The sequence below is a fragment of the Diabrotica virgifera genome, chromosome 4 (genome assembly GCF_917563875.1).
Source record: "Diabrotica virgifera virgifera chromosome 4, PGI_DIABVI_V3a".
Lineage (NCBI taxonomy): Eukaryota > Metazoa > Arthropoda > Insecta > Coleoptera > Chrysomelidae > Diabrotica > Diabrotica virgifera.
Genome location: NC_065446.1, coordinates 239,392,760 through 239,411,885, shown reverse-complemented (window position 1 = coordinate 239,411,885; position 19,126 = coordinate 239,392,760). Strand labels below are relative to the sequence as shown.

The following is a 19,126-nucleotide window of genomic DNA, read 5'->3' as shown; positions in this document are numbered from 1 at the left end:
TCGCAAACCAAATAAGGACAATGATTCGAAAATTTGCATGTCAAGGCCGCGTCCCACCATCAAATAATTTGATCAAACTGGTTTGAGCAAACTGAAAGTGACAGTTAGTGACGTCACATCCTGAGTGTTCATTGTGGATAATAATGAAAAATTTTAATTTTAAATAAAGTACAAACAAGTTAGACAACTCAATACAAAAAATTTGATCAAACTAGACTGATAGTGAGAGCACAGATTTTTAGAATTTCAAAAAAACTGCAATTGTGACGTCACTTTGACGTACTTCCGGAGTTTGCTCAAACTGTTTGATCAAATTATTTGATGGTGAGACGCGGCCTTAAGACTCCTTTATCAACCAGGAGTTACAGCTCTGCTCATATAGGAAATACATAAAAACAAAGCTGACATCATTGCTTTACAAGAGATGAGATGGACTCGCATTAAACTAAAACTCAAATTTGTATAAATGTAATTTTTATTAAAATTGTAAATGCTGGTATGAAAACAGTCTGAACACTTAAATAACTAAAAATAACATTGTATGGCTCATATTGAAGCCGTTTTATACACTACATTATTGTATACTGTATCTACACATAAAATACACGAACTCTCGATGTGGTAATCAAAAGATCATCGTCGTAAAATTTGGTCTCAATCACTATGTTGCCACTGAAAAATAGATATTCATTAATATATAATAATAAAATATACACAATGTACAAAACATACACATGTAAACAAAAATATGTGAGTTCAGAATTGCAAGAAGAAACCATTTAGAACAAAATTAAAAAATAATAAAATGTAAATTTATTTTTATATATACGTGAAAAGATAAAACATTTTAATTTTTATTGAGGCGCGCTTACATGGGCAACAAAACTGTTCAATTGAAGAGCTTGGTGCAATAACATAGTTTTGAGGAAAATGTGCATATTTCGATCCTAAGGACTATGCTATTAACATTTAATTGGTGCAATTAAATTGCACCAATTTTTGATGCAATAACCGTCCACATTGTTCTACATTGAATTTCTTACACAGTACATTTATGGTTTTTGCTCCAAACTATGCTGAGATATTTTTGAAGGAAAGAGATGTCATGAACTTAATTTCGACAAAAGTGCTCTTTAACCAGTACTTGCACCAAGCCCTTCAATTATGGGCAATGATGGTTGATTGTGAAGTGACAAAATATCAAGCAATTTATGGTAACAGCAACAAGCATTGATTTTAGCAACTACAATATTTAGCAATAAGGAGCAACTTTAATAAACTAGTAGTCCAGAGAAATAAGATTTTTCTCGTGACACATCCCCCTCCAGGCCGAAACCAAATGTTTTGAGTAGTATGGACATCTATATTAATAACCTTTATGTTTCCTGCAGCCGATTTTGATGATATACATAGTTATAAACAAATGAAGATCAAAAAACGGTAAATTTTCGCTTTTTTCGTTTATAACCAAAAAGTTAAGCATTTAAAACAAATTTGAGAGTAAGAAGCTCATCAATCGTCTAAAAAATTTCAATATGGCGTTCTCTGAATATGTCTATCCTTATTGGTTGCTTAGAAAATTGCAAAATAAATCATAAATTTTGAGTTTTTATAAATATTCATAACTTATGTAAAAATTAACTTAGAACCTTCTTATTACACGAATTGCTGAGACTTCTGGTGCTTAAATTACATTTTAAATTTCAAAGCAATTGGTCGAATAGTTTAAAAGTTATTTAATTTGTTTATCCCAAATTCATTTTTTTGCAACACTATAAGTCAGAAAATTATGAGGTTACAGTAAGACTTCTGACAGTTTATGGAAGAACATTTATACTATTGACTTAATTAAAAAAAAATGACAAAAAGTAATTTTAAACAGTGTAAAATTATTTTGCAAAAACACGTCGATTTTTTGCTTACTTATAAACAATTAAAATAACTTTTTAACCGTTACCCGTAGAAAAATTATTTTTTCATATTTGGAAAGACTGAATTTTTATACACATTTAGAAAGAAAAACAATTGTCCAAGGACAATTAGGGACGAAGTTAGCCCCCCTTTTTTTAATTCACATGTTTTTGCAAAATAATTTTGCAGTATTTATCTGCAATAATATATATCTTAAAAGATAGTTTTCCGCTGTTACTAGAGGCGTGCTATAGGGATATATACTTCATTTTCGCCTCTTTTCCCCCTCACAATCTACGCCACTGTCATAATAATCATTTGAGCAAGTTTTTTTGGTTTTTTGTTACTTTTTACGTAAATATCATCCGTTTGTCTCATTGCGATAGAGTAAGTATTTTTCAAGTTATTTGCGTGTAAAGATAATGGATTCAATAAGATTATGTATTTTAAACAACATTCAACATTATGTGTTTAAAATACATAATCTTATTCAATCCATTACATTTAACCGCAAATAACTTGAAAACTATGTACTCTATCGCATTGAGACACAAGGTTGATATTTACGTAAAAAGTAATCAAGAATCAAAAAAATATGCTGAAATGATTATTACGACAGTGGCGTAGATTGTGAGTGGGAAAGGGGGAAAATTAAGTTTATATCCCTACAGCACGCCTCTGGTAACAGCGGAAAACTAATAAAACACCCTGTATCTCGGTAAGGAAGAATATTTTATTTAAGCTTCGTATTTTGTGCTAAGATATTAGCATTAAATTGACTCTGTGTATACTGACTTTTAATCATGAAAGTTAATCATGAGCTCTTGATTGATAAACTTTATTTATACGGAGTTGATGGCCTTATATTGAAGTGGTTCAAGAGCCATCTTACGCAAAGTTCGCAAATTGTCAGGGTTAATCATTACTATTCTCCTACCATCTGTTACCTCAGGTGTACCACAAGGATCACACTTGGGACCTCTGTTGTTTAATATATTTATCAATGATCTAATACCCTGTTTCCAAGTAAGTGAAACTATGTTATTCGCTGATGATTTAAAATGTTTTAAAATAATCACATGTGAGGCTGATTCACTTAGTCTACAAGGTGATATTGATCGCCTATCTAACTGGTGTATGCAAAATGGTATGTGTTTGAATGCATCCAAATGCCATATTCTTCGTTTTCATCTAACTCATCATCCAATCATCTTCGAAAATAGTATAAATAATCTGACCTTACATTCTGCCTCTGAAACTAAACTAAGGATCTAGGTGTGATCCTTGACTCCGCCCTTAGCTATAAATCACACATTTCCAGTACAATACAGAAGTCTATGAAGATGCTTGGCTTTATAAAAAGAAACACCAGAGACTTTACTAACATCTCAGCTATTAAATCCCTTTATTTCTCCCTGGTTAGATCTCATTTTGATTACTGTTCCACAATTTGGTCCCCCTATTACTTTACTCATAAACTGAAACTTGAGGCTGTCCAACACAATTTTCTGAGATATACTGCCACTAAGATGCATGTATACTACGACTATTCTGCATTAGAGCACATACTGAAGTATGCAGAAGGTCCTCTTGAGGTACGCAGAAAACAAAGAGACTTAATAATTTTATTTAAAATTATCAACGGGCTGTGTAACTGCCCCGAGCTTCTCTCCAAAATATTTCTATTTGTCCCCAGTCGTTCGACTAGGCAGGTGCAAACCTTTTATGTTTCTTTTCATAGATTCAATTATTCTTACAACACATTTATTCCTAGAACTCTTCGATTAGCTAACTCATTAAATAACCTCGAAATTTTTAATATATCAGTTTCCCGTTTTAAAAATAATATTTCTTCCCTAACTTTTTAATACTTTCGGCCAGAGCTTTTGTATTGTGATTAGTGTTACATGACCTATATGTATTAGTATTAGATAACTCAAAACCGTTACACCTTGGAACATTTCTGAATTGATTTATGTGTTATCTTTTGTTTGTAATTGTACGTGATTGTACTGACCTATATGTTATCTTATTCTTTTTTTCATTTTTGTAACTGTACTACTCATAGAATTATTTTTTCTCAAGCCACTTTGTTATGTTATATTATGATAATTTAGAACACTGTAACATTTAGATCTGAATAGGGCTTGCCCGTGAATAAAAAAAAGAATTCTCTAGTTACGATATGGACAATTCTTAATAAAACATATAACGTGTACAGAGGTATGGCAGAAGTTCTTCGTGGACATATAAAGGTAAGTTATTAGGACTCAATCATAATGTTGATTGACAAAAGAATTTAGGAAAAAACAAGAACCTAACTGCTAAATAATCAAGATAAGTGAAAAGAGAAAATTTTCTGCTGCCAAATAGAACACATAAAAATATCATCTAGATATAAAACAAATTGACTTGAATTTCTATAGCCACTGCATATTTGGCAACAGAACTGTATCAGTGACATTGAGCAATATGGAACAATTAGAAGCAATATTGCGAAACAATTGCCTCATGTTTTGAATTTGCTGCATATCGCTCCACTAATTACTCCAGATTGATCCATTCGTGTTGTCAAGAAATTACTGCTCAAAAAAATTTCCCGTATAAGCGCACCATTACTGATTACCAAAAAGAGGCATACTTACTTAAGTACCGAGGCGGGCATCATCTGTGATTCTGGTGCGGCCTCCATAATGGATTGCCATGTATTTGTCGACTCTGACATAACAAAACCAAATTCAAAGTACCATTCTTCAAGACATCTCCCTTTAAATAGAACTTTTTGTTCCAACCGGAATTTTTCCATCTGCTCTTTGGAGCTAAAGTTAAACTCTCTAGATACTGCACGACATTTGAGGATTGTCTTAGGTACTCGAGCTTCATGTTCTACTTCTGGGAAGCTTAAGTCTTCGGAGCCTTGCCAGAATATTTTACCACCGTCTGCGTCCCGCAGACAGATCCAATTTCTAAATCTGAGAGTTAAGGAAATGTTTTGATGTCAAAAAACAAATTACAGTATATTCCATAAATATACAACTGATTTGGGATTATCGCAACAATTAATATTTTACTGTGCAACATATAGTCCTGTGGCCAGGGGTACAACGGCCTCCTTTATTCAGATGGACTTACCCAAGTATTTTTTATGTATTTTCACCCGTAGATCACGAATTTTTTGGGTAATAGTTGATCCGGATGTCGATAAGATTGTTATTAACAAAGAACTTGAGGAATTACATAACAGTGATTTCTCGCAAAACAAAACATTTTTTTTTGTATTTTTTGGGTCATTATAAGCAAAAAATGTTCTTACAAGTTTTTTCGTAGTATGCATAGTTTTCGAGATAAACGCGGTTGAACTTTCAAAAAATCGAAAAATTGCAATTTTTAAACCCGAATAACTGTTGATTAAAAAATAAAATAGCAATTCTGATTACCGCATTTGAAAGTTCAAGTCAAATTATATCGGTTTTGATTATTTGCATTGCTAAAAATTTATTTTTTTATTGTTAAACAAAGCTACTTGAGTGATGTTTTCAATTATCTCCCATTTAAAATCGAACGAGTATGTAGAGTAGGTACAAGTGCAAGCGAGGCTATTTCTACGTAGAATGCATTAAAACGCATGTATTGGGCACGGGAAACACTATGTGTTTATAGCTTTGTTTAACAATAAAAAATAAATTTTTAGCAATGCAAATAATCAAAACCGATAAAATTTGACTTGAACTTTCAAATGCGGTAAGCAGAATTGCTATTTTATTTTTTAATCAAAAGTTATTTGGGTTCAAATATGTATTGCAATTTTTCGATTTTTTGAAAGTTCAACGGCGTTTATTTCGAAAACTATGCATCCTAGGAAAAAACTTGTAAGAACATTTTTTGCTTAGAATGATCCAAAAAATACAAAAAAATGTTTTGATTTGCGAGAAATCGCCGTTATGTAATTCCTCAAGTTCTTTGTTTATAACAATCTATTCGACATCCGGATAAACTGTTACCCAAAAAATTCGTGTTCTACGGGTTAAAATACATAAAAAAAAGAATGTGTGTGTACTTTGTACGCACGTAAGAAGTTATACTTCTATTATTATGATTTCAAAGAAATTAATATACTTAACAAGTTATTTGTATTTTATTTAAATATTAAACTAACTTTCTTTACCTACCACTTTTAAAATTTTTTTATTAAAACGATACCAAAAATATATAAAAAAAAGAATATGAATCGTCAGGGATTTGAGCCCGGGACCTCTTGATCTCCGGTCACACGCTCTACCGCTGAGTATATGCCCTTTGCTTTGACAGGTTACAAGATTTCTCATACATACTGATAAATTTAATAGACCAAGTGAGGTATAAAAAAATACTTTAAATATACTTACTATAATTATAAAATATCTTTTTCCCGAGGAAGACAAATCCAAAGACACAAAAATTATAATAAATAATACATTTACTAAGGACACTAATATATCCTTTTATATGATATAATATGACTTATTTGCGCTGAAACATACATATCTTGAAAGATTAGCAACGAAATACATGCTGTCTGTGTGCGCATGCACCCGGCATTATAAAATTTCACTCTCGATCGTAAAGAAGTATAACTTCAAAAATGACGTTTTATTAAACCTAATCTAACAGATTACGACATTTTAATAGCTGATGGGGGTTTGACTAGTCAAACCCCGATTTCATAAAATTAAATTTCGGCCTTTGCCTGACCAACTTAGTCGCTCCTAGGATTGACTAGTCAAAGGACGAAACTGTAGTTTATTTCGGGCTTTGACTATAACACATACACCACACAGGTATACATACCGATATGTACAGTATACAGGACAAGAATACAGGACAGCAATTTTATTAGTTTATTTTGATAGTCAGGCACATCTTTATCATTAATATAATATACAGGGTGTCCCGAAAAGATTGGTCATAAATTATGCCACAGATTCTGGGGTCAAAAATGGGTTGATTGAACCTCACTTACCTATATACAATAGTGCACACAAAAAAAGTTACAGCCCTTTGAAGTTACAAAATGAAAATCGATTTTTTTTCATATATCGAAAACTCTCAGAGATTTTTTATTGAAAATTGACATGTGGCATTTTTACGACAGCAATATCTTAAAAAAAAAAATTAAGTAAAATTTGTGCACCCCATACAAATTTTATGGGGGTTTTGTTCCCTTAAACCCCCCCAAACTTTTGTGTACGTTCCAATTTAATTATTATTATGGCACTATTAGTTAAACACATTATTTTTAAAACTTTTTTGCCTCTTAGTACTTTTTCGATAAGCCAGTGTTTATCGAGATATTTTGAATATTTGTCGAATCCACCACATATTTGTATATGGTTAAGTACGGTTATAGAGACCTCTTAATAAACTGAAAATTTATTTATAATTTACATTTTTAGGTATATTTTGAAAAAGAAGCTACATCTCGATAAAAGGTGACTTATGAACAAAAGACTAAGAGACAAAAGTTTTAAAAACACTGTGTTTAACTAATGGTACCACAATAATAGTTTAATTGGAACGTACACAAACATTAGGGGGGTTTAAAGGAACAAAACCCCCATAAAATTTTTACGTAAATATATTGAAAAAGAAGCCGCATCTCAATAAAAACTGGCTTATCGAAAAAATACTAAGAGGCAAAAAAGTTTTAAAAACGTTGTGTTTAACTAATGGTACCACAATAATGAATTAATTGGAACGTACACAAAAGTTTGGGGGGGTTTAAGGGAACAAAATCCCCATAAATTTTTTATGGGGTGGACAAATTTCACTATAATTTTGTTTTAAGATGTTCCTGACATAAGAATTATACATGTCCATTTTCAATAAAAAATCTCTAATAGTTTTCGATATATTGAGAAAAATCGATTTTCATTTTGTAACTTCAAAGGGCTGTAACTTTTTTTATGAGCACATTTGTACTAAGGTAAGTTAGGTTCAATCGAACTATTTTTGACCCCAGAATGTGTGATATAATTTATGACCATTCTTTTCGGGACACCCTGTATAATTTAAATACAATTCAACTCACAAAATTAAACTATTCAATTTTTCTTATGCAAATAAACGAAGCCTTGTTAAGTTGCTTTGTTAAAAAATAAAAATGAACTGTATTAAATTTCTAACTTTCCAGTGCTTTAACTATAATTACTAACAGAATCTGACAATATGGTATAAACAAACTTTATAAGGAAAACAGTTTTGACTATAGATACTTATAAAGCTGTACCTATTCACTTCTTTAAACTTTGTTTTCGTAAACTTTTGTTTAACAAACTATTAAATATTGGTAGGGGAGCCCAAGCGGGGATTTTTGCAGTTACTCGAGCGCGTCAGATTATCATATGGGGAGAAACGTGGTACCCTGCAGATGTACCTCTGCCATATATTGGCTCTTAACACAGGGGAGTTCGTTTAGGGGGGCGCGAAAAAAAAAATCTATCCTTAAAAATACTCGAAATTGTCAGATTAAGATAAGGTAAGTTAAGTACATGCAAAACAGTGTATATTTAAAAAATCTGACGATTTGAGCGGGGCGTAAGGGAATTGGTGAGTCACAAAGTTTCACAAGAAAAAGGCGAATATTTCGCGAAATGAACGTCAGATCGAAAAACTAAAAACTACACGTTCAATATTTTTCAAAAATCTATCGATAGATACCAAACACGACCCCTCGCAGAGAGGGGTGGGGGGTAAATTTTAAATTTTAAATACAAATCCCGCGATATTTAGCAAAATAAACATCAGATCGAAAAACTGCAAAATACACTTATTTAATATTTTTGAAAAATATATCGAATGGTAACAAACGCGACCCCCCACGGAGGTGGGGTGGGGGGTTACTTTAAAATCTTAAATGGGAATCCCCATTTTTTATTGCAGATTTGAATTCTCTGCATAAAAATAAGCAACTTTTATTCGAGACATTTTTTCGAATTATGGATAGATGGCGCTATATTCGGAAAAAACGATTAATGGAAATGGAAAATTAAATTAAAAAATGGCAAGCGCCCGCTAAAATGGAAACTTTTACTTAACTTTTTTTGGTTTTAGGACCTAATAATCACAACCCAATAGGTCCCCAAAGCGCTCGAGTGACTGCACATTTAGCATACTTTGCTCCCCTACCATATGTTGCCTGTGTACAATATCTTTTTGGCGAATGGATTTAGTGTCCGCAGTCATATAAACACAAACAAACAACAATACAATATCTTTCATCTACAGATACTGTGTTTTCCGTTCATTAATAATGAGTAATGAGATATATTCTTTATAGTCCAGTCAGGTTAGACAAAAAAAAAAGACCTAACATTGCATTTCGTGCTACACCACATTTTATTATTCTAACCTAAAAAGGGGGTCAATACTAGTTAACTGTTGTGAATGTTAAGGAGAACCGTTTTTGCTTATTATCTCCGCCATAAAATGGTAAGGACTAAAATTGTTATTATAAATTAATCTAGGAAAAAAAAGGTGTGTACTTTGTACGCACGTAAGAAGCTATACTTCTATTATATAACTTCAACGAAATAAATGTACTAAACAGTTTAATTGTATTTTATTTAAATATTAAATTAATTTTAATACTTACCTACCACTTTCAAAATTTTTTTATTAAAACAATACCAAAAATAATAAAAAAAAGAATATGAATAGTCTGATTTCGAACCCAGTACCTCTAGATCTGTGGTCGAATGCTCTACCAATGAAGCCATAATCGCTCTGTTTACGCGAGATCTCGGACATAATTACAAATAGCGGTGACAAATAGATCAAGTGAAGTATAAAGATGTTATAATAGAAACTTATTATCTTACTCCCGAGGAAGACAAATCCAAGAACACAAACATTATAATAAATAATACAGTGAAACTTGGATAATTCGAATCTCAGGGGACTTTAAAAAAATTGGAATTATCCAAAAATTCGAATTAAAAAATAAATCTACAAAAACAAGGATTACCTACAAAAACATCTGCAAATGATCAATATCAGTAGTTGATCAACAAAAAAAAAACGGAAGTTGATCATTTTTATCACTTGGAGATTTTGGTTTTTCTTCCTATTCTTGCCCGAGTTTTGTCAACCTTAAAAAAATTGGGTAACAAAATTCGGCCAAAAATACCAATTAAAATATTTGCAAGCTATAAAAAAGACTGAGTTTATTTTTTTCCAAAGAGATCCGAAACTTTTAGTTGCTTTTTAGAATTTAGCTTCTCAGTAATGACAAAAGATTCTAAGATATTCAGAAAAGATAGCAGAAAAGTTCGAATTATCCAAAATATAATTCGAAATATTCACGACTTTTTACCATTACTTATATAGGAAATGCTAGGGACCAGAATAAAAATTTGAATTAAAGAAGATTTCGAATTATGGAAGTTCGAATTAAGCAGGTTCCACTGTATATTTAAAACACTAATATATTCTTTTAATAACTTATTTCCGCTGATACATGCATAACTTGAAAGATTAGCAACGTAGTCCATACTGTCTGTGTGCACATGCGCCCAGAATAATAAAAATTCACTCTCAATCGCGCCTAAAGAAGTATAACTTCAAAAACTTGGGTAAGTCCATCTGAACAAAGGAGGCCTAGAAGTTGTGCAGAAGTATGAAAGTAAATTGAAGGGTTTGGTGCAATAACCAGTCAAAGACCACTCTTGTAGAAATTAAGTTTGAAATTTTTCCTCCCAAAAATTTGGAGCAAAAACCATACATGCAGTGCATAGGAAATTCAGTGTAGAACAACGTGGATGGTTATCGCACCAAAATGTTAATGGCATAGTCCTTAGGATTGATATATGCACATTTTCCTCAAAACTATGCATATCGACGGCGAAAAGGCAGGACCTCGTAACTAACAAATTTGCATAAAATGAGTTATTTCAGTTTTCCCTTTAGAATAAGTGTATCAGCATCTATGAACCAGCGGTTAAAGGTGGGGAAATTTCCGGAAGGCTTTAAATTACAGAAAACGGTACTACTTAACATAATAAGATACGCCCTATATGAAAAATCATCCCGTTTTTATTGCACCAAGCCCTTCAATTGCTCTTATCATTATTAAAAAAAAATGGTTTACTGTCACTTTGACAATTTCCTGCGAAAAACTGTTCAATTTTAGATGAGGAAGCCTCATTATTCGAAAATCTTTTGTGCCTCTTTGTTGCTTTGTGTTTAGTAATGTCGTTTTATTTCCACAATGCAAGACCGAAAATTATAAAGTTTTTAGATAGGTATTATTTTTATCATCAAAAAACCGTATCTAATAAATCTAACAATAAAACGTTTGTTTTCTATACTTCCACAAAATTTATTATAACTAAGTGACTACAGCTGTTTCGGCGGAGTGCCTTTCTCAGCTTAAAGCTGTAGTCACTTAGTTATAATAAATTTTGTGGAAGTATAGAAAACAGACGTTTTCGTGTTTTATTGTTAGATAAAATGAACTTCCATCAAGTAACGGTCGAATCCATCAAGTATCTAATAAATTTAATAACCAGAGAGAACGTTGTTAATCTTAAAAAATCCACTTATAACTGAAAAATTCAACAATAATAAAAAGCAATAGGTCCAGTTCTCGATGACTTATTTAATTACATAACATCAGTCAGATTTGACAAGTTGGTCAAAGTAAATTTTTAACGATGCCACGTCGATTAAGTAAGTGTCAATAGAAGATGGTTGGTCTGTCCGACAACTAGCTCAAGAGTTCAATAATATTTTCGTTGAACTGGCAACGATGCCTTAGAAATTAGAATGACACATTTGACAAGACCAACTTACACAACTTGAAAAATACGATTTTCGGTTATAAGAGTTGTACCAGTTGTACAGAGTAAATCAACTCGGTACATTATGTAATTTAGTTTACCTACATGATTTTTATCTGTTTTTTCATTTCTTTATACAGCAGAACCCTGATTATCCGTGCTATGAATTTCTATTACTCAAATTGTATTTTTGAGGTTTTATCAAAATAGCATCACCGAGACTCATAATGAAAGATTTATTTTTTCTGTTATCTTTTTATGGTACATACATATTATGTATGAATTTACGTACATATATGAATTTTATATAAATAAATGTTCGGATTATCCATGCTTTTCAATTATCCGTGCCACATCTGGTTCCGAGGAGCACGGATAATCGGGGTTCTACTGTATTCACCATAATACTTAACCCATTTAACACCTTGGCTGCATTTAGAGATATTTATAAACTTACGTTGAGTGCGTTAAGAGGCGTTTGTCCCGTATACTCCATTTGCCACAGTGCGTTACAACACAGTTGACGCAGCCAAGGTGTTAAGGGTTATCCAGGTATTTAAGTTTCGTCCTCATAGACCAGGACTGACGAGTGAGACGCTGGCCTATGGAAAAATCGATGTGGCTCATAATATGAGTCGCTTGGTAGCGAACGTGTTAATAAATAATAGGTAAATATATTTTGACAGTATGTTATTTAAAATAAGAAAAGCAGATACTTTCTAAAACGTGGCACATTTTTAAAAGTAAGTTGGCCACGGGACAGTCATCCAAAAAAGCGGGACAGTCATCCAAAAAAGCGGGACTGTCCCGCCAAAATCGGGACGTGTGGTTACTTTATCTATAAACCAACAAAAAGAAAAATAGGTTAAAACATAGATATTTGGTTTAAAAAGGATACATTTGAAAACCTTTCAAAATGTCTTCAGAATTTTTAGCAACTGTTGTCATCTTTTCCCATGTTCCAAATCACTGTAAAGTTTGTATCGTAGAAATATTGGAAAATATGGAAACCAACAATTTTCTTATTGATGTATGTACACAAAAACATTAATCAGAAAATGAAAATCGACGTAGACGCTGTTGCCACATTGATAAATCCAATTTGTATAAATAGAATGTGGATTTAAATTAACTAGAATATTTGTAAAAACTGTTTAACTTAAGTATTTAAAATACGTAATGGGTAAGTTAAATAATATTAAAAATTAAATAAAGTCAGGAAACGAGGAAACTCAAAAATATTCAATCAATATTTATGTCTGGCAACGCTGGCACTGGTTGACAATTGACAAGCATTAATGACATAAGACAATCATCGTTTTCTGGCCTTTGACATAATGGGTGTTGAGTTAGGTTGTGGGTGTGGTTTGCATATAAAGGGCCAGCGTCGGGACGCGATTTTGAAATTTGGCGCGAGCTTAGGGCACTTTTGCGGTGCGCTTGAGTGGCGCAATCGATTGTTTTTCAAGGTAGACGAACGTATAGAAACATTATGGTCGTGGTTCAAGAGTTAAAAGATTAATTTATTGCCAACATATTAATACGATCGCCGGGACAGATAACATCGTCTTGTTTTTGAATATATCTTATCGACCACTTCCGGTAGTTGATGTTCGGTAGTAAAATTTTTTGGGTTTAGATTGGTTTTGTGAGGATAAATGTTAAAAATGTTGCAAAGCGGTAAGTTTGTTGAAGAGTATTGCTTTATTCTCAGAATTTGTTTATTTACTTCTTTAAAAGACTCAGATGGGAATAGCTTATGGTTTTCCTTTGGGAAGCGACTCATTTTAATTAATTATCGCCAAAGGCCTTGCATTTTCGCTACAATGCGTTGATTAATAATACTAATATAAAGAAACTGACAAATCATTATACCTACATTGGTTTGTAATCACAGAAATACACTATGATGTTATAAATTTTCCACGAAAATTAAGATTTCTTTTGAAAAGATAGCAGTAAAAGATTTTGTCAATATTTAAAACCAAATGAAAAGGCGCACATTAAAATAACAATTTCTGAAACTCACATTGCTTTATTTTTTTAATTTTTGATTAATGATCAATACTAGTTTTTGGCAAAAAAGTTGTTGATAGATCTAAATGTTTCTTTTATTCCGATCTTTATCGAGTTTTCTTATCAAAGGAAGATAAGAGTGGTTAATTTAATAATAAACCACAGATAACTGCAGTAGATGTAAACAAGGAAATAATTTTATCACACTCGAGTAATATTCTGAGTAATAATAAACTGATTAATTTTCAGTAGGTAACTATTAAATGATAATTATTAGAGTTGATGTATTTGTTTATTTTCTTCTACAATTTTTGAACATTTTGGTAGACCCTATATGTAATTAACTCTTCCTTATATACTTATATTAACTGGTTTAATGAGTTAAATATATGTAATATGTAATAAAAGTTTAACATAGTGCACAGTTCTGTCTGGCAAGGTGACCTTTAAATCTTGAATCTTGATTTAAGAAGAGCAACATTGCAATTTACACTTTTGCAGCTACTTTCCTGAATGAGACGTTGATGATTTCCGATATTAGATTCTTTAATGTAGATGTTCTGTTTCTACAAAGATTTTCTTTGTGTGATATTACTTTCATTAAAAACTATAAGAGTTTATATTTTAAATTCGCATCATCATTATCAATGGCGTTATAACTCCTCTTGAGTATTTGCCGCGCTTTACTATTATTTTCCATGTTTACCGGCCCTGTGCCACTATTTACTATTGTTTCACTCGCATTTTCTCCAGATCCACTCTGATTGCATATTTTTACATTTTTTTAAGCCGTCATACAGACCTCCTCTTATCTGGTCTTTCCCAAAATAGATTATTTATAAGACAAGTATCGTTAGGTACTGCTAGAGATTGCAATTGCTGGATCCAGCATCCAGCAATCCAGATGGATCCAGCGCTTTTATTTACATGCTGGATCCAGCAGACCGTGCTGCATCCAGCAGCGCGGATCCGCAAACATGTCAAATTAGAAATAAGTTACTTAATGTCTGCATTCTCTTTATTCAAAGCCGTGAGTCGGCAACTTGCCTGTTACGTAGGGATGTCCACGAGTTACTTCACGCAAAGATCCCTGGTTCGAAATCAAATTAAAGAAAATAACTTTCGTTTACAGAAAATTACCCCTATTAAAAATACGCAAGTGTAGCTTAAAATAAAGTTTTTATTTGGATGTTATCCGAAGAATGTTACAAACTCGACTGACTTAAAAACATAATATCCAATATCTACACATTCCTTAAAACAGCAATACATTCTTATCATAGGTTTCAATCTCAAGTGGGCTGGCTAGTACGCCCATCATCCCTTCACCTTAAAACAACGAAAAACAAACCATATGGCTCGCCGTATGTATAAAGCAGAAATATCTTTTAAACACGGACACTGCCATATTTTATAATGACTCGACATTCTCCCACCTTGGGGAATTTGACAAAATTTCTCAAAAAATACAGAGAGTCACGAAAAATTACAATAAAATATCAAATAAAGTGAAAAGTAAAATATATCAAAAACAAACAGAGTCATGAAAAAATCAAGTCAAGAAAATGTCACTTGAATCTTACAGGAGTTTTAACTACCCGGTCACTTCGCGTACATCTTTCATTTAAATCGGGTGCTCTGCTTTTTGTCACTCCCGCACTTATTTCACTTGATTCTTCCTCAGCCTGGAGCTGACAACCGTTCTCGTGAGGCACTGTCTCTGGAGCCGCATCCCGTAGGGTAATACCCTGGATATTCTCGCCAGCAGTAACTGCCTCCACGACTTCCACTGGGTAAAGCCTTTGCAACGGTCTCAGAAGTTGGCCTTGTGCCGTCGCAAGACGAACTAATCGCACCTGATTATCTCTACCGGGTAAAAGTTCAATAACTTTTCCTAAAGGCCACTGAAGGCGCTTGATGTTTTCGTTGCCTACTAAAACGACATCCCCGATAGACACTTTAGACACTTTCGTCTTCTTCGTTCCCGCTTTGAGTTGAGCCAGATATTCAGCACGAAATCTTTTTCGCAAATGACTTCTCAACTCTTGCAAACGGCGTATTTTGCGTGTGAGAGAATTCTGCTCTAGCAAATCACAATCCGGCAACTCGTAACTGACTTGCTCACGTAAAAACATACCTGGCGTCAACGCGGCTAACTCAGTAGGATCATCCGAAATATACGTCAATGGCCGCGAGTTGACTATACTCTCACAATCACACAACAATGTCAATAAGTCTTCATAATTGAGAGACGCTCGACCCAAAACTTTTCGCAAAAGTCCTTTCACAATACCTATTAATCGCTCCCAAAATCCACCCCACCATGCAGCTGTAGGGGGGTTGAAACGCCACTTAATACGTTGTGTAGAACTATATTCCGCGATCATGTTCCAGTCCAATTGCTTAAGCGCGTTCTCAAGTCCCGTAAAATTCGTTCCATTGTCACTATAAACCGTTCTCGGGCGTCCACGCCTGGCAACAAAGCGACGGAAAGCTTGAATAAATGCATTTGTTGACAAGGAGGTAACGAGTTCCAGATGAACTGCGCGATAAACGGCACAAGTGAACAAACAAATCCATGCCTTCTCGCCCGATTTCAAGTAAAGAGGCCCAGCTAAGTCCACCCCGGAAATCTCAAACACTGCAGCATCTCGAACTCTATCGGCTGGCAATGAAGGCGTTTGTACTTCGAACGATTTCCCATCTTGTCTCTTGCACACACCACATTCTTTTAAAATGGACCGCACAATCCGTCTACCCCCTAAAGTCCAATATTTTTCGCGGAGCAAACTAAGCAGTCCCTGTGTACCAACGTGACAAGAGTTTTTGTGTAAGCTCAAAATCAACTTGCGCACTATAAAATGTTCACCCGGAAGTAAGATAGGCAGACGAAAATCTTCCGTGTCAATTCTCTCGGTAACGCGAGTTTTTAAACGTATAAGTCCAAATTCATCGACAAACGTGTTTAGCGAGGAAATTCGTTTCGTATCTGAACCGAACACTTCTTTCTGCACTAACTTCAACACAAACATTTCGGCTTTGTCGATTTCCTCCGCGACCAATTCGCCTGTAAGTTTTCCATTTGAATTTCTCGTATTGTAACAAAATCGTATCGTCCAAGCCATCATTCTTAACAGTTTTGTGTACTGAGAAAAGTAACACAGGTGCCAATCGTCGGACGTCATATTCAATAGTGACGAAATGGCTTTTTTCTTTTTCTCAGTGCCGACTTCTTCTTCATCAACCTCTACTTTTTGTTGGGGCCAATAATTTTCGTTTCTGTACAACCATTCCGGGCCCTCCCACCATCGAGATTCGAACAATTGCCGAACACCACAGCCTCTTGATGGAAGATCGGCAGGGTTGAGAGAACCAGGCACATATTTCCAACACTCAGCATTGGCTAAATTTCTAATCTCCTGAACTCTATTAAAAACAAAAACAGACCAGTCATCCTTACGTTGAATCCAAGAAAGAACCGTAGTGGAATCACTCCAAAAATAAGACTCAACATGCTGAGAAAATTGTCTTTTGACTGACTGATAAAGTCTAGCACCAATAGTGGCTGCCAACAGTTCCAATCTAGGTATAGAAATCTTCTTCAAAGGAGCCACACGACTCTTAGCTACTATAAGAAAAATCGAAACACCATCATTCCGAAGAACTCTCAAAAACACTACGGCTGCATAAGCTTTCTTACTTGCATCTGAAAAGGTGTGCAAACTCCAATGGTCAGCTTCAATGGGCCCAGCCTGGATCCAACGTGGAATCTCAATACTCGACAGTTCAGGAAGATGAGTAACCCATTGACAAAATTCCTCAGCCATGTCATTCTCGACTGGTGCATCCCATCCCAGGCGCTTTTCCCAAAGTTTCTGCAGCAACAGTTTAGGGAACAGAGATACTGGACAGGTAAAACCAATAGGGTCAAATATACTCTGAGCTACAGAAAGCATCAGTCTCTTAGTTATGGGTTGTTTTCCGACCACTCCCTGAAAAATTTCACCATTGATTTTTAGTGTGTCTCTTGAGGAGTCCCAGAGAAGACCAAGAACAGGGACAACTGTTTTTGTACTACCAGAAGACTCCCACCCTCTCAAATCCATCTTAGCTTCCTCCATGATGGCAGTTGCTTCTGATACGAACTTTCTCAACTCATTCTCATCAGTAACACTAGTCACACAATTATCTACATAGAACCCAATCATAAGCCTTTCAATTGTATTTTTAGAGTACGGAATATCATTACAACACTTCTCCAGCGCCTTTATCAAATGAAATTCTATAGTAGCACCCAGAAGAAATGGACTACAGTTGACTCCAAAAACAACTCTCCTATGTCGAAATACAAATTCCTTTCCTTCATTGTTTACCCATAGGAACCTCAAAAAATCTCTGTCCTTCGAATGTACAGAAATTTGAAGAAAAGCCTTTCGAATATCCGACACAACACCTATTTTTTGTTGTCTGAACCGTAATAACACAGAAGGAATAAGTTCAATAAGATTAGGCCCTACCTCTAAACACTGGTTCAAAGAAGGACGACCCTGTTCATGAGATGATGCATCAAAGACTGGCCTAATTTTCGTGGTTTCGCTAGTATTTTTAATAACGGGCCTGTGAGGCAAATAGTGCACACAATTATTCTCTTCGGGATTATTTACTATTTCGATCACACCCTCGTTCAACCACTCATTGAATATTAAATTATACGATTCAAACAAATTTGACTTTTTCAACTTATTTAAAGTAGTATCTAACCTTCTTCTAGCGACAACTAAATTATCTGAAATTAAAGGATGCTTGTTCAACCAAGGTAACATAACCTCATACCTACCTTCGTTGTCACATCGGATAGTCTCATAGAAAAAATTCTTAGCCTCCTTGGCCGCCACCTCTCGTGTCAATTTTTCTACAGGATCGGTTATCCCAATAATATCAAGCTCCCAGAGTTTCGCCACAGAAGAACTATCAACAAACAACGCAATCGACATCATAGATGTGCTGAAATTAGAAGCAACTGCCGGCACCTTGCCCATAAGAGTCCAACCTAACAAAGTTTCAACTGCTACAAGACCACACTGTAACTGATATTTCCTTCCTGTATACAATTTGCCTACAACATCAGCTCCTAACAAAATCTCAATTGGTGCTATATGTCCGACATCGCTGAGCGAAATATTCATGTCACTAAGTTCCTCAACCCAAGGGCCGTGATAAACAGGAGAGACATCTGCACAAATTTTTGGTTGATCTAAGGCATCAAATGAACAAGAGTAAGCTCCTTCACTCGCAGTTACCTTGTATAATTTATGTCGTTGTTCAGAAGTACTTTTACCGCCAAATAACGTATGTACGATATTTTCCGTTCCTTTAGCAGAAAA

The 19,126-nt window shown here is 34.1% G+C and overlaps 2 protein-coding genes across 3 annotated transcripts in view; one reads left to right on the top strand and one right to left on the bottom strand.

Annotated features, from left to right (window-relative positions):
- Positions 1–457: 457 nt before the first annotated feature.
- LOC114327123 (retinal rod rhodopsin-sensitive cGMP 3',5'-cyclic phosphodiesterase subunit delta) lies at positions 458–12,867 on the bottom strand. The gene is made up of 3 exons (XM_028275630.2): positions 12,625–12,867; positions 4,557–4,877; positions 458–672 (listed from the first exon to the last, which is right to left on the bottom strand). Exons 1-3 carry the CDS (start codon positions 12,672–12,674, stop codon positions 591–593), a joined length of 453 nt encoding a protein of 150 aa, XP_028131431.1. The 5' UTR covers positions 12,675–12,867; the 3' UTR covers positions 458–590.
- A 191-nt stretch (positions 12,868–13,058) lies between these two features.
- The window catches only part of LOC114327530 (small G protein signaling modulator 1), a 93,664-nt gene continuing 87,596 nt past the window's right edge, over positions 13,059–19,126 (top strand). The window contains exon 1 of one of the 2 annotated variants that reach the window (XM_050648816.1): positions 13,059–13,406. In XM_050648816.1, coding sequence (XP_050504773.1) covers positions 13,385–13,406 — 22 coding nt within the window. In that variant the 5' untranslated portion in view covers positions 13,059–13,384. The remainder of the gene's footprint in view (positions 13,407–19,126) is intronic. The other variant, XM_050648817.1, reaches the window with a different exon arrangement.

Coding starts and splice junctions, on each gene's coding strand:
- LOC114327123 (XM_028275630.2), bottom strand. CDS start 12,674: ATGACAACAGTTGCTAAAAATTCTGAAGACATTTTGAAAGGTTTTCAA. Junction 4,878..12,624: donor ATTTTGAAAGGTTTTCAAAT/GTATCCTTTTTA, acceptor TCTCAGATTTAG/AAATTGGATCTGTCTGCGGG. Junction 673..4,556: donor ATGCCCGCCTCGGTACTTAA/GTAAGTATGCCT, acceptor TCTATTTTTCAG/TGGCAACATAGTGATTGAGA.